General features: G+C 38.1%; 1 protein-coding gene across 4 annotated transcripts in view; it reads left to right on the top strand.

The window, feature by feature from the left end:
* LOC127620927 (nuclear receptor ROR-alpha B-like) overlaps positions 1-12,528 on the top strand; it is a 55,804-nt gene extending 43,276 nt beyond the window's left edge. For 3 of the 4 annotated variants that reach the window (XM_052094404.1, XM_052094326.1, XM_052094486.1), the window contains 9 exons: positions 4,687-4,772; positions 4,924-5,065; positions 5,679-6,092; positions 6,713-6,834; positions 7,745-7,877; positions 8,028-8,135; positions 8,683-8,793; positions 8,941-9,053; positions 9,533-12,528. In XM_052094404.1, coding sequence (XP_051950364.1) covers positions 4,687-4,772; positions 4,924-5,065; positions 5,679-6,092; positions 6,713-6,834; positions 7,745-7,877; positions 8,028-8,135; positions 8,683-8,793; positions 8,941-9,053; positions 9,533-9,697 — 1,394 coding nt within the window. In that variant the 3' untranslated portion in view covers positions 9,698-12,528. The remainder of the gene's footprint in view (positions 1-4,686; positions 4,773-4,923; positions 5,066-5,678; positions 6,093-6,712; positions 6,835-7,744; positions 7,878-8,027; positions 8,136-8,682; positions 8,794-8,940; positions 9,054-9,532) is intronic. The other variant, XM_052094567.1, reaches the window with a different exon arrangement.
* Positions 12,529-13,273: the final 745 nt, after the last annotated feature.

Here is a 13,273-nt window from a genome sequence, read left to right as displayed (position 1 = left end):
TGCAAATGCGTAAAAAAAAATCACATGCATCATAAACTATACCCAATCATACACACAAATGTAAAATATAGACTGTCCCTAATGTCTGAGTATTGGGGGAATCCCGGAGTTTTAAGCAAGAGGGAAACCTCCACTACTCTGTGGTCATGATAGTAAGTTAAGGAAACAAACACAGCAACAACTCTAGATTATCTGATAATAAAACGATTTAATAGAGAATAAAATAATGCGGTCTTCCTCGGATGCCATTTGTGTTATTAACACAAGCATACATTTACATTTATGCATTTGGCAGATGCTTTTTATCAAAAGTGACTTACAGTGCACTTATTACAGGGACAATCCCCCCGGAGCAACCTGGAGTTAAGTGCCTTGCTTAAGGGCCCAACAGTGGCATCTTGGTGGTGCTGGGGCTTGAACCCTCGACCTTCTGGTCAGTAACCCTGAGCCTCAACCACTGAGCCACCACTGCCCCATGTTGACAAGCTGCTTACTGACCGAGCCACATGTATACGGTAGTAAAGAGTACGCCGCTTCAACAGTGCCTGTAAACAGGAATGCTGTTTTCTCACAATAACCTGCTCTCTCACAATAAGCCACTTTCTGGTGTTCATGTAAATGATGTGCCCACAAGGAGATAGTAGCCATCTTCCCGAGAGACGTGTGCTCTGCATTTTTATGGCAGCAGTGATGAGCCTCTATTAACATTAGGTGTGCCTCATCAATCGCTGCCCAAAGGAGGCTCATAAAGTTTTGTCTCTCCTCTCTCCAGCCCACTCCCATTGTGAGCCTAGTTTAAGGATGGCCCTGAGAGGCGGGGCGATGGTGACGAAAGGGAGGTGCGGGTCTTTCCACCACAGCGCTCAATGTTGACATCGATATTGGCCACTCTGCTCCCTAGATCTACTGTATACATAATAAAAATTATTGATTGCAAATGAAAACGTATTTCACACAATTTTACTTAATTCACTAGACTGTTGATTGCAAGGCTGTGGGAAGATTAGGAAAGATAAGGCCACTACTATTAATCTGCTAACTTGGCATGGTTATCCACCGATGCTAAGAGGGACTAAGTACCAAAACTACCTTTAACAGGGCAACTATCGGAAATTCAACAAATAAATAGGCTAAGTAATAAATATTCGGTGACTTGTCAATTAGTTTACCATCCTGTCATATCCCTTGATGTTGATAATGTTAACCGCCCATTGGTTAACCAAATATTGGCTGATTAATCAGCCTGGATGATGTACTGTCTATCACTAAAAATCCAGTACAGTAAAATCTCTATGTGCAGGCTCATGTTTTGCTGGGCAGAATTTAAATCCTGAACCGTAGACACACTACGTGACACATTTTCAGCAAAACAGAATCCATGTATCTCAATATATTGCATTTATGAACATTGCTTTACTGTAGTTTGAAATAGCAGCTCTGTAAACTGTGCTCTTACATCAGAGGAGAACAGCGGTACCCACTGCTGCAAGACTTCAGCCGCTGCTCTGTGAGAATGTGCCTTTGATGTATAAAATCCACAATTCAGACCAGATTAACGTCTTGTGGTTCAGAGTAACTAATTACTACCGAGTGGTTTTACATATCTAATGAGAGTGAGAATGTGCTTAATGAATGCAACGTGCAGAACCTAAAGGGATTAGCTCTTTTTGTGATCATGAGAAAATAGTAATTCTCAAACTGAAACAAATGTGACCAAGAGAGAGAAAAAAGAGAGTGCTGTGATAGTGATGAGATGCACTTTACTTTTTCATCCTGTGTTGTGTGCGCCCTAGGGCTGCCAGAACAACGGCATCGCTCCTCTTTAAATGGATTTCTTCTCCTGCTCTATTCCCCCAGCACCCCACTCTAAAACATCGCACACCATCTCAACAGCCAACCACAACCCAGCCGCTGAGGGGGTTGTACACCACTATAGCAACACACACTGACTTAGATATTTACCAAAACGTAGCACAGCATTGTTGTGAAATACACACATGGCTTGAGGGAGGACAGCATTGTTCATACTGTAGTTACCCAAATGAATCTTGGATGTCAAGAGAGCAGATTGTACGTACAGATTATGTCAGTCCCACGGGTGATTTCAACAGTCATTGCCATTTTTTCTGCATGAATAAATGGGAGTGTTTTATATGCTTCTGCTTTAATTTGTTGTACTGTTGCTCTTCTACTGTAGCATAGTCTAAGGATAAACTGCATAATAAACCTCAGGCCTTGATCTCTCTGCATTAGCAGACTCAAAGGTCAGGAGTTCTGGGATTAGTCTTGATGTGATTATAGACGTTCTGTTTTCATAAAAGCGAATGTTTTCAAGGGGTTCACCCAAGGAGCAAAGACCGATGTGCTTTTATCAAATGAGTCCTATTGATTTGATAATAATAATAGTTCTTTTGTAGTCAGAGACCTCTGATACTGCATGTAGTCTTGATTAAAGCTGAAGAGTTCTGTGCCACTAGCGGAACCAAACAAAATTGCAAAAATGTCTGTTTCCGAACAGATTTGCCATTCATTCTGCTTGCTCTTTTTCCATTGTTCAGACAAAAATGTAGCCTCACCCCACACTCATGCCATTGGCTGAGCTACTCTTGGTGTGTCATGCTGGTTGGGTCACACAAACAAACAGAACAATGATATTGAATAATTACCTACAAATGGTTATGTATAGTTATCTCTGCACATTAAGCTGGGATAGGCGAAAGTATTTTAACAATTACCCACTGGAACTTTAATGAGGTTACATCATAAACTTGTAGCTTGCTCTTTTGAAATATGCAGATCTTCTGTCTGTTTCCATTTCAAATGACCTTTTATTGATAATAAATGGTTTTGGGGCTTCATTCAGGAGTGGATTTGGTTATTATCAAAGATAATTATTAAAATCAATAGAACACTGATTAGAATCACCATTAGCTTATTAATCCATCAAATCAACAATCATCAAAGATAATTATCAAAATCAATAGAATATTAATAAGGATTAATATTGCCTGGGCACCACCCTGGAATCAAGGACTAAAAACCAGACAGTATAGCTGTCTCAATATAGGACTGTTGTCTTAGGAATTTCGACATCCGGAAGACATCGACATTCACAAGGGGAACAATGAAGGCTTGAAGCTGAGCACTGACATCCCCTGCCAGCCCTTGGCAAAGGTGCATGCAGAAAAAAGCAAAACACTTCTATTTAAAGTATAACAAAGTTTATTGATGCAGTAATATAAATTACTATTTTAGGTTTAGGGGATAGAATCTATAGTTTGTACAGTATAAAAATCATTGTGTCTATGGAAAGTCCTCATAATGATAGGTAGACCAACGTGTGTGTGTGTGTGTGTGTGTGTGTGTGTGTGTGTGTGTGTGTGTGTGTGTGTGTGTGTGTGAGCGTGTATTTATCACTTTGTGGGGACCAATTGTCCCCATAAGGATAGTAAAACCCGAAATTTTTGACCTTGTGGGGACATTTTGTCGGTCCCCATGAGGAAAACAGCTTGTAAATCATACTAAATTATGTTTTTTGAAAATGTAAAAATGCAGAAAGTTTTCTGTGAGGGTTAGGTTTAGGTTTAGGGGTAGGGTTAGGTTTAAGGGATAGAATATAAAGTTTGTACAGTATAAAAACCATTATGTCTATGGAAAGTCCCCATAAAACATGGAAACCAAACGTGTGTGTGTGTGGGTGTGTGTGTGTGTGTGTGTGTGTGTGTGTGTGTGTGTGTGTGTGTGAGAATGTGAGTGGTGAAGCTGGTTAATGCCGTCTGCCGGTTTTACATGTAAAAAAAAAAAAACGTTTTGTCGCATAAGTTTTGGTTTATCGCAAGATAAATCTGCCTTTTCCATACAGAATGGTGTGTATATCACTAATTGTGTACCTTTCGCCACCCAGATGTCCCTAATATTTTTTTAAACTGAAGCTTTTCTGCTAGTATTGTTTATATATTTTTTATTTAAAACATCTTTGTGCATAGAAATTATATGTTTTGGTATTGTGGGCTAATTCCATGACTGCCGTCTATTATTTTGAATGGTGTGGAAAAACAACTTTAATAAATAAACGGATGGTTAACGTTATTAAATTAATCCCAAAGAGTGAGTGGCCATTAATTTCTTTTCCGTGCACTTGTTGATGACAGGTGCATGATACCAGATATTTGTTTTGTCACTTCTGGAAGTGTCATGCCGCAGAGGTGTTTGCACATCAGATCTGTGAAGGCATGTCATTAAGACCAATCCATAAAAGTGCGAGTTATGCTTCATGTACAATCATTTGTCATATATCTTGTCGTCATGATTAACACAGGCTAACAATTGGGTAAATTCTGTCATGTGACACTATATTTTTGCATTAATGCCTATTTTCTCCACAAAAAGTGTTTCCAAACCAGTTTTTCATGACATTTGAAGTATCGACATAGAGTTTATGCACTACAGTAGAGTTAAACGGAAAAATATTTATGTCGACACTTGTGAAATTTTAGCGATATTTTGCGTTTCCATCAGCTATATCATTAATCTTTTTGATGCACTACACTTTTTGTCAAAAAAAAAAACCTTGGATGGAGACATAGTTAGTGTTGTATTCTCACAGTCACAATACTTGTAACATTTGGGTCCTCTGCTCAAACTCTTCAGTGTCCTGAAAGTGTCTTTCTGTCTCTTTGCCTGTAGCTCAGATTGAGAGTATTCCCTGTAAAATCTGTGGAGATAAATCATCAGGGATTCATTATGGTGTTATCACCTGTGAGGGATGCAAGGTAAGGCAAACAGAGAAACATCATATCACAGTCATACTTCTCAGTAGGAGACCATAGGATAGATCCATTTCTGGTAGATGTAGCTTGTGCTTCTAAATGCAAAAATCCAAGCTAGAGGTGACCTATATACAGTTTTTTTCTTCTCTCTCAGGGTTTCTTCAGGAGGAGTCAGCAGGGCACTGTGTCATATTCTTGTCCTCGGCAGAAGAGCTGTCTGATTGACCGGACCAGCAGAAACCGCTGCCAGCACTGCCGCCTGCAGAAATGCTTAGCAGTGGGCATGTCAAGAGATGGTAGGTTCTAAACTTGCAATGTAGTGTGGGTTATGGTGTGCATGTGGCTGCCAGTTTAGGACATTCTAATTCCCGAAGAATAGAGCATGACAGTTGGGTTTCTGAAGTAAAACCCCATACATTTTTTTGCATAGAGAATTTGAAAAAGTACAAAAAAGGTCTGCACATGCACGTCAAAAGGTCATAGGGTGCAGAATCCAAGTATTTGAAAAATGACTACAATACTGTGCAATGCTTCAGTAGTGGGTTATTCCCTCATAAAAAAAAATTTGTCTTTTATTCAGTTTTCAAATACCTTTTACTTATATATTATAATGATGTGAGTTGGTTTAATTGGTTCAAAGCTCAGATCTCAACATTTTTTTTTTTTTTTAAATGCCCTTAAGTTTAAATTTATGGGAAGACACTTCAGGAACCATGTCAGATGAAAACTATGCTGTCACTGTTGCACTCTATTAGAACCTCTTTTTAACTGCAACTATTTGATTACCAGCCCTGAGCCTAAACCACTACACCACCTACCACTATTATATGTAGACATACAGTGTTATTAATATCATCAATGATAAACATAGTGCATTCATCTCATTGGTATGTGCTTGTGTGCTCACAGCTGTGAAGTTTGGCCGCATGTCTAAGAAGCAGAGGGACAGTCTGTTTGCAGAGGTGCAGAAACACCGTCAGCAGCAGCAGGAGAAAGTGGGTGGAGAAACCTTGGAAGGGCAGGACCCTCAACCTCCTGGAGAGGCAGAGCCACTTGCCCCCTCTAACACCCTTTCCACCAATGGGGTCACAGAGCTTGCTGATGACCTCAGTGGATATGTGAACGGTCGAAGCCCAGAGGAGAGCAAGACAGATTCAGCGATTGGTGGATTTTACCTGGACATTCAGCCCTCTCCAGATCAGTCAGGTCTAGACATGGACGGCATTAAACTAGAATCTGTGTGTGATCTCAGCTCAGACTCTGGACTTGATCAATATTGTTGCTATGGCAATGGAGACACTTCCTCCCCTGGCAGTGATCTAGGTAACAATTATAAAGGACTTAGCACTCACAATGTCATAAATGATTGAAAATATTGAAAATATATTGACTCATATTGTCTGTAAAACCCTTTTAAATTATTATTGAGGTGGATCATATTGAAAAGATTACAGAGAGTAACAAAGACTGATTGGTTTTTGCTATTTTTATTGCAGTTTAGCCATCAGTTATGTTGGCATCATTTGGTGCGCAATTACAAAGAAAGAAAATATTATCAAATTAAATTGCATAGTGCCACCCTAAATAATTATAAAAGATGCTGATGTTACAGGCATGATTGACAGCTGTGGGGTTTGAAACAGCAGGGGTCTGTGAACTCACCTCCACAGTCCATTTAACATGTCATTAGTAAGAAGTGCATCATTAACAAAGACCAGTCATATAGTAGCACGAGTAGCACAGAACTCCAGAGTCTTTTTCACTGAAATGCAGTCTTATTGAGAAACACTGTCTTAATGATTTTAATTAGAAAAATATGGCTTGCAAACCTGTTTTTTAGATTGAGCAATTAAATATTATGTACCTAATATGCGTTTCACAAACCCATGAATATAGTTTGAGTCAGCACCAGCTGTTTGACTCTATTTGTGTTTTTAACGCAGAACATCTGTCAGAGAACATCTGCAAGTCTCACCTGGAAACGTGCCAGTATCTTAGAGAAGAGTTACAGCCCAGTAACTGGCAGACAGTCCTACAGACCGATCTGGACACTTACCAAAAGAAGGTGGTTTGTTTATCAGATTTATTGAAGGGGGCATTTCTGATTTTGTAGTTACATATGTCACTTACTGTGCCATTGTATTACTGCATGTTAAGAAAGCACAAAACAGCTAAGAATAAAGGTATAGTTCACTCAAAATTTTAAATTCTCTTATCGTTTATTTACCCTCATGCCAGCCCAGATGTGTATGACTTTCTTTCTTCAGCATAACACAAACAAAGACTTCAAATATCTCAGCTCTGTAGGTCCAAACAATGCAAGTGAATGGTGTACAGACCTTTGTAACTCCAAATATCACATAATGGAAATGTATGATTAATCCACATGACTCCAATGTTTTAATCCATATCTTCAGAAGCAATATAATAGGTGTGGGTGAGAAACAGTGCAATATTTAATTCCTTTTTTTAACCTTAAATCTCCACTTTAATTTTCACTTTCAGATGTGAAAGTGAAACTAAACAGGCACCACATGTGACTTTCAGATGTAAAATGAAAGTGAAGATATGGAGTAAAAAAGGACTGTTTCTCACCTCCACTTATCATATCGCTTCAGAAGATGGAGTGCTTCTATGTTTCCTTTATGTGATTTTTGGAGCTACAAAGTTCTGATCACCATTCACTTGCATTGTAGAGACCTACAGAGCTGAGATATTCTTCTTTAAATCTTTGTTTGTGTTCTGCTGAAGAAAGAAAGTCATGCAGATCTGGGATGGCATGAGAGTGAGTAAATGATGAATTTTAATTTTTGGGTGAACTATTCCTTTAAGAGAAAACTTGTTAGTACATTTCACTCTTTTTTTCCCCCATTGTTTGATTTGTTGTATGTATGATGCATGAGTACATTTTATTGATCCCTGAGGGGAATAGTCAGATGTGTGCAATAAAAAGACCCTCTCTCTGCTCCATCTAGTCTCAGGAGGACATGTGGCAGCTGTGTGCCGTTAAAGTTACTGAGGCTGTGCAGTATGTGGTTGAGTTCGCCAAGCGCATCGATGGATTCATGGAGCTCTGTCAGAATGATCAGATTGTGCTGCTCAAAGCAGGTACACCTCAGATAAACCAATGTATATCCACATCTAGTTCTCATAAAGCAATAACAATACATCCGTGTAGTGACAAACTGTGGCAGATCCAACGAGTAACTCTTTATTTGTTTGCTTGTTTGTTTGTTTGTTTTATTTGTTTCTCCATAGGTTCTTTAGAGGTTGTGTTTGTGAGGATGTGTCGGGCATATAACTCTCAGAACAACACAGTCTATTTTGACAGCAGATATGCAGGGCCGGAGGTCTTCAAAGCACTTGGTACATACTGAAGGAATAGTTAAATAGTACACAAAAATTAAAATTGTGTCATAATTTATTTCCCATTTAAAGGCTAATTTATACTTACTGTGCGAATAAGCTTCTTTTAATTTGCCTAAAAATTATGACAAAATCCACTGACGTTTTTGTTCTGCTATTTTATTATTCTATTGTATAAATTAGGCTTTATGCAGAACACAAAAGGAGAAATGTTACTATTCCAGTCTGTCTTTTCAATTCAGTGGTTGTCAATTTTGCATAATAAAAAATAATCCAAAATATCATAAATGTAGTCCATGTGACTTGTGTGGCATATTCCAAGACTTTTGAAGGCATGCTATAGATTTTGGTGAGAAACAACCTAAAATTATAGTCATTTTTCAGTGAACATATCAAAGTCTGGTTTGCATTCATGAGCACTATGTTGTAGCGCTAAAAACAAAGCAAGTTCTTACGTCAACATGCAAGTCACTGTGAATAAGCTTCTTCATCATAAATAGCTTAATTGCAAAGCTTTAACTACTGTTTTGGGTCTGTTGTTTTCCAGGATGTGATGATCTTATCAGCTCTGTTTTTGAGTTTGCTAAGAGCCTGAACACTCTACAGCTTTCTGAAGATGAGATTGGCCTCTTTTCTGCATATGTGCTGATGTCCGCAGGTGAGGGTAGAAAAATAAATACAGTGACATAGAGGTTGATTGATGCAATTGAGATTGTAGCGGTTTTGCAGTGTCTGAATTCTGTAGAGTGAAATTCTGTATGCTCTGAATTAGTATATATCTTTGTGCTTGCCTGCATATGTGTAGATCGCTTTTGGCTACAGGAGAAGACCCGAGTGGACAAACTCCAACAGAAGATCAAACTCGCCCTGCAGCACTTACTGCAGAAGAACCAGAGGGATGAGGGAATTCTCACAAAGGTGCAACTCCTTCTTTAAAGGGGTAGTTCACCCAAAAATAAAAATTAATCATTTACTCACACTCATGTTTTTTTTGTTTTCTGTACAACACAAAGGTAGATGTTAGGCAGAATGGCCTCAGTCACTATTTACTTTCATTGTATAGACAAAAAATGCAATGAAAATGAATGGTAACTGAGGCTGTCAGTAAGCTGACATTCTGCCTGTTTTTTTTTTTTTTTTCTTCCATGGAACACAAAAGGAGATGTTGGGCAGAATGGTAGCCTCAGTCACCATTCTTTTTTATTGTATGGAAAAAGATGCAATGAAAGTGAGTGGGGCTGAACAAATGGAAGTCGTATGGGTTTGGAACAACGTGAGGAAGAGTAAATGATGACGAAATGTTCATTTTTAAGTGCACTATCCCTTTAAATACACGCAGTGTGTCAGTTGCTAGTCATTTACTTATCTGACCACTTGTATTTTTTATCCCCTTTTAGCTGGTCTGCAAAGTGTCCTCCGTCCGGATGTTATGCCATCGACACCTGGAGAAGCTGAGTGCATTCAGAGCCCTGTACCCAGAAATGGTCCACACACGCTTCCCTCCACTCTATAAAGAGCTGTTTGGCTCAGACTTTGAGCAGGCTCTGCCTCAGGAAGCCTGAGCGATACTCATCCTGATACTGCATGGATTCAGATATGGAGAGAGGGAGTGCAAGAGAGAGAACTAGATAATACTAACATGCTGACAAAAACTCTAAGGTCACATCAGCCTTGGTTCATGTTAACTGCATTCTCCCAAAGCACTTCTCAGAGTCCTGCTACACTTTGAACTTTGCCCTTGGCTGTGCACCAAAAGGCTGGGTGATCTGAAGTAAAGAAAACATCAGAAACAAGACAAAAAACTGTCCTGTTGATATTTTGTAATGTTCATAAGAGCATTCCTCCATGCCACAGCTTTATCTTTTAGTGTCCTGTTCCAACTGAATGAGATCTCTGAGCAAGCAGACACACCCACTGTATTTGACTACCCCAGTGGTGCACTCTACTGGCCGTAGAGAGTAATTCAGAGACATGAGGTAGACAGAGACGGGAAATTAATGTCTGGAGCAGAAATCCCTGTCTTTCCCCACCGGTGGCACAATAAACAGCCCATGTTGGTGCTAGCATTACAGCACTGCCCTTTACTGAACTCTTCCACTATACGAACATTCAGCAGGGACATCATTTGGCATAACCACTGCCCTAGCCCAAGGACAAGTCTGTGGAGGTGCACAAGGCATGACATAGAACTCAAAACTATGTGACCTGAATCACAATTGTAGTGAAACTTTTGACTGTTGCGTTTTCACGATCAAATGGTATATTCTGAGGCAGTGAGCTCAAGTAAACCATATATACTTGTTATATGGCTAGTTAAATCATGCAATGTATGATGTAAAGAACCTAACAAAAGGTAGCACTTTGTGTTTTTTCCCAGCAATAAATGCTTTGAATTCAATTTGTGAAGAGGAAAAAAAATCTGAAGGATCATGCTGTTATTTCAGGTCTGTGAGATCTGAAATACTTGTGTTTTGTTAAATTCCTGTTTTTTAAAGCCAGCTCTCATTGTCTAGAGTTGGTGGTGTGACGCCCTGTTGTGCCATAGTGATTCTGTAATTAGATTTCCGTAAAAGTGAGGTGAGTGGAGAGATGATAAGGGTCATGTGTTGACATTCCAGGGGATCTAGCGGTTGATATTAAATGTCAAGGTGATGGAGGTGATTGATTGCTGTTTCTCCTAAATGACCCTTTTCAGTAAGACGAGATATGTTTAGATGTTTTTGCGCCAAGTGCTTCAGCTCACCATAGAGGATATATTGGTATATCCTTTTTCTTTCCCTTTTCTAATTTGCAGCATTGTACACAGGCTTGTTTCTAAAAGAAAGATGTCAGATCTTTGTCAACAGGCTCCCCCCCAACACGTACATCTAGGCCAATTTTAATTCATTTGGCATGCAGCCTACATGCAAGGACAGCAATAACCTTAGTAAAAAACATGTTCTAATCTAACATTGGTGTTTAACTTTTTTTATAAGGGCTGGCACTGCTTTACTTGTAGTATTGATGTTAGTATCTGTTTTCGTGCAAGACAATCCATCAAATCTCTGACCTCATTAAAGGGAATATTGGGACTGCTCAGGGAAACTATTGTTTTATAGTTGAGGAGGAGATTGAACTTGTTAGAAACTGCAAGGAGATGGCAGTGTAGTACAGTCGTTTGAGAAATAATGTGCAAAATATATAACAGTGAAATATTGTTCAATTGTTCTGTCCTCTACGAGCATCAGGGTCATCTGTGTAAATTAAGAATTATCCAAAACAGTACTGAGCAGAAAGCAATAACAATGGCGTAATCATGTTTTGAAAATGAAATTTGCAAGAAAAAATTATTTATGCAGAATGCCATCATGTGGTTTTGTTTGCTTTGAAATTAGCTTGGTTCAGCCTCTTCCATGTCCTGATATCTTTAGCCCCTTCCTATTGTTTTAGAGACCTTATTTGGCCTTTGTACTCTCTGTGAATATCTATCTATTAAGCAAACCTAAATCCCACTGTTTGTTTTGGTAATTTCTAACTATGGTTACCCATTAAACATCGATTATGACACTTGAATGGTTGGTGAATTAATTTCTTAAGTTTGATTTTAAACTCATTGATGAAATAAGTTAATTGATTTCTGATAGTATCAAGGTTCAGTATGGATTATAAACCGTTTATTATTATGACATGTGCAACGTGTGGTGTTATCTGTGAGCTAGTCCAGAGGCCTGAAATGTTATTTCATTATTTTGCCAATTCATTATCATTTAAATGTCCATCACTAAGGCAGTATTGTATTTTTCTCTTGCTTTGGTTTTGGGGCATGAGTACTTAATATTTCTATATACACATGTTAAGACAAGAGTATCATCACAGTAACACAGTCACTTTTTAAGGTTGTCATAATTTTCACTGACAAATGACCAAATGTTTTGTATGAAAAACACACCATGTTATGCTAATTTTTGAGTCGTGATAACATGAGTGCATCACAGCTTGTCCTGATAAAAAGCGTCCTTTTTCTTTTTTTAATATACAGAATCTGGTTTTTCCACTGTAAATTTTTTCCTCCTTAATTTTTAACAGATTAACAGATGGTTTGGTTTTGATTAAATCCACCAAGCACTCTTAAACTAGTCTCTGGTCGACCTTTAGTAATAGTCATTTCTTTCTACTTGTTTGTTTCAAGGTATTTTGCCTTTTGTATATACACCTGTACAAAAATGTAAAAGTATTGTTTTCTTTTAAAAACAGTTTTCATCTAATGTTTTGATTTTTGTATTTAGAGGTTTAACCCCCTAAATTACTTTTATTAAAGGTGCATGTCACACATTGACAAATTGTGTGTTGAACGTGCTGATGATAATAAAAATCCCACAGCTTGTGATGAATATGACAGTTGTCATCTTTCTCTTGCTCTTTGTTCCATGACCAATTGGTTTATTAATTCATTGGTCATCCATCTCATTACACCCTTGATGTAAGAATGTAGAACATGTAAGAAGGCATCATCTGTGGAAACTGTTTTATTTGGTTCTTCGATTATGTATATTTTACTTCTCATATCATTGTAGTTAGTGTTTCATTAGTTTGTGTGTGTTTGTGTTTGCCCATTTTCTCCACTAAAAGGAGCTAATGGCTTCCTGATAGTCCGCAGGACAAACCACACACACACACACACACACACACACACACACACTGTTCTTTACAGAGAAAAAAAAAAAGCTATGCGGTGTTAACTCTTAGAAGGACAAGGAATATAAAAATAGTAAATTCATGTTTTGCTATTTTCTAACATATTAGTACTCAATAAGTATGATTTCATGTTTTTCTTCAAAACTGTGCTTTAATTCGTTATAGTCTTGTGAAAGTAACATGTTTGTATCCCCCATGATGCAAGACGTTCAAATGGTTTTAAACAAGGTTTTAATAACATACAATACTGTGCAAAGGATGTCTTCACAAATAATGGCATAACTAGTTTTCTACTGATACACAATGATATGATATTGATACACAATGTATCTACTGATACACAATGTGATGTGTATGTGATACACAATGTATCTACTGATACACAATGATATGAATATTTTTCACCAAAAAATGATATTTTTTGGTGAAAAATATTATGCACCTTAGACTTGCACAGTGCTTTA

Source organism: Xyrauchen texanus, chromosome 1 (genome assembly GCF_025860055.1).
Source record: "Xyrauchen texanus isolate HMW12.3.18 chromosome 1, RBS_HiC_50CHRs, whole genome shotgun sequence".
Lineage (NCBI taxonomy): Eukaryota > Metazoa > Chordata > Actinopteri > Cypriniformes > Catostomidae > Xyrauchen > Xyrauchen texanus.
The sequence above is the reverse complement of the archived record's forward strand: the minus strand, read 5'-3'. Positions and strand labels throughout refer to the sequence as shown.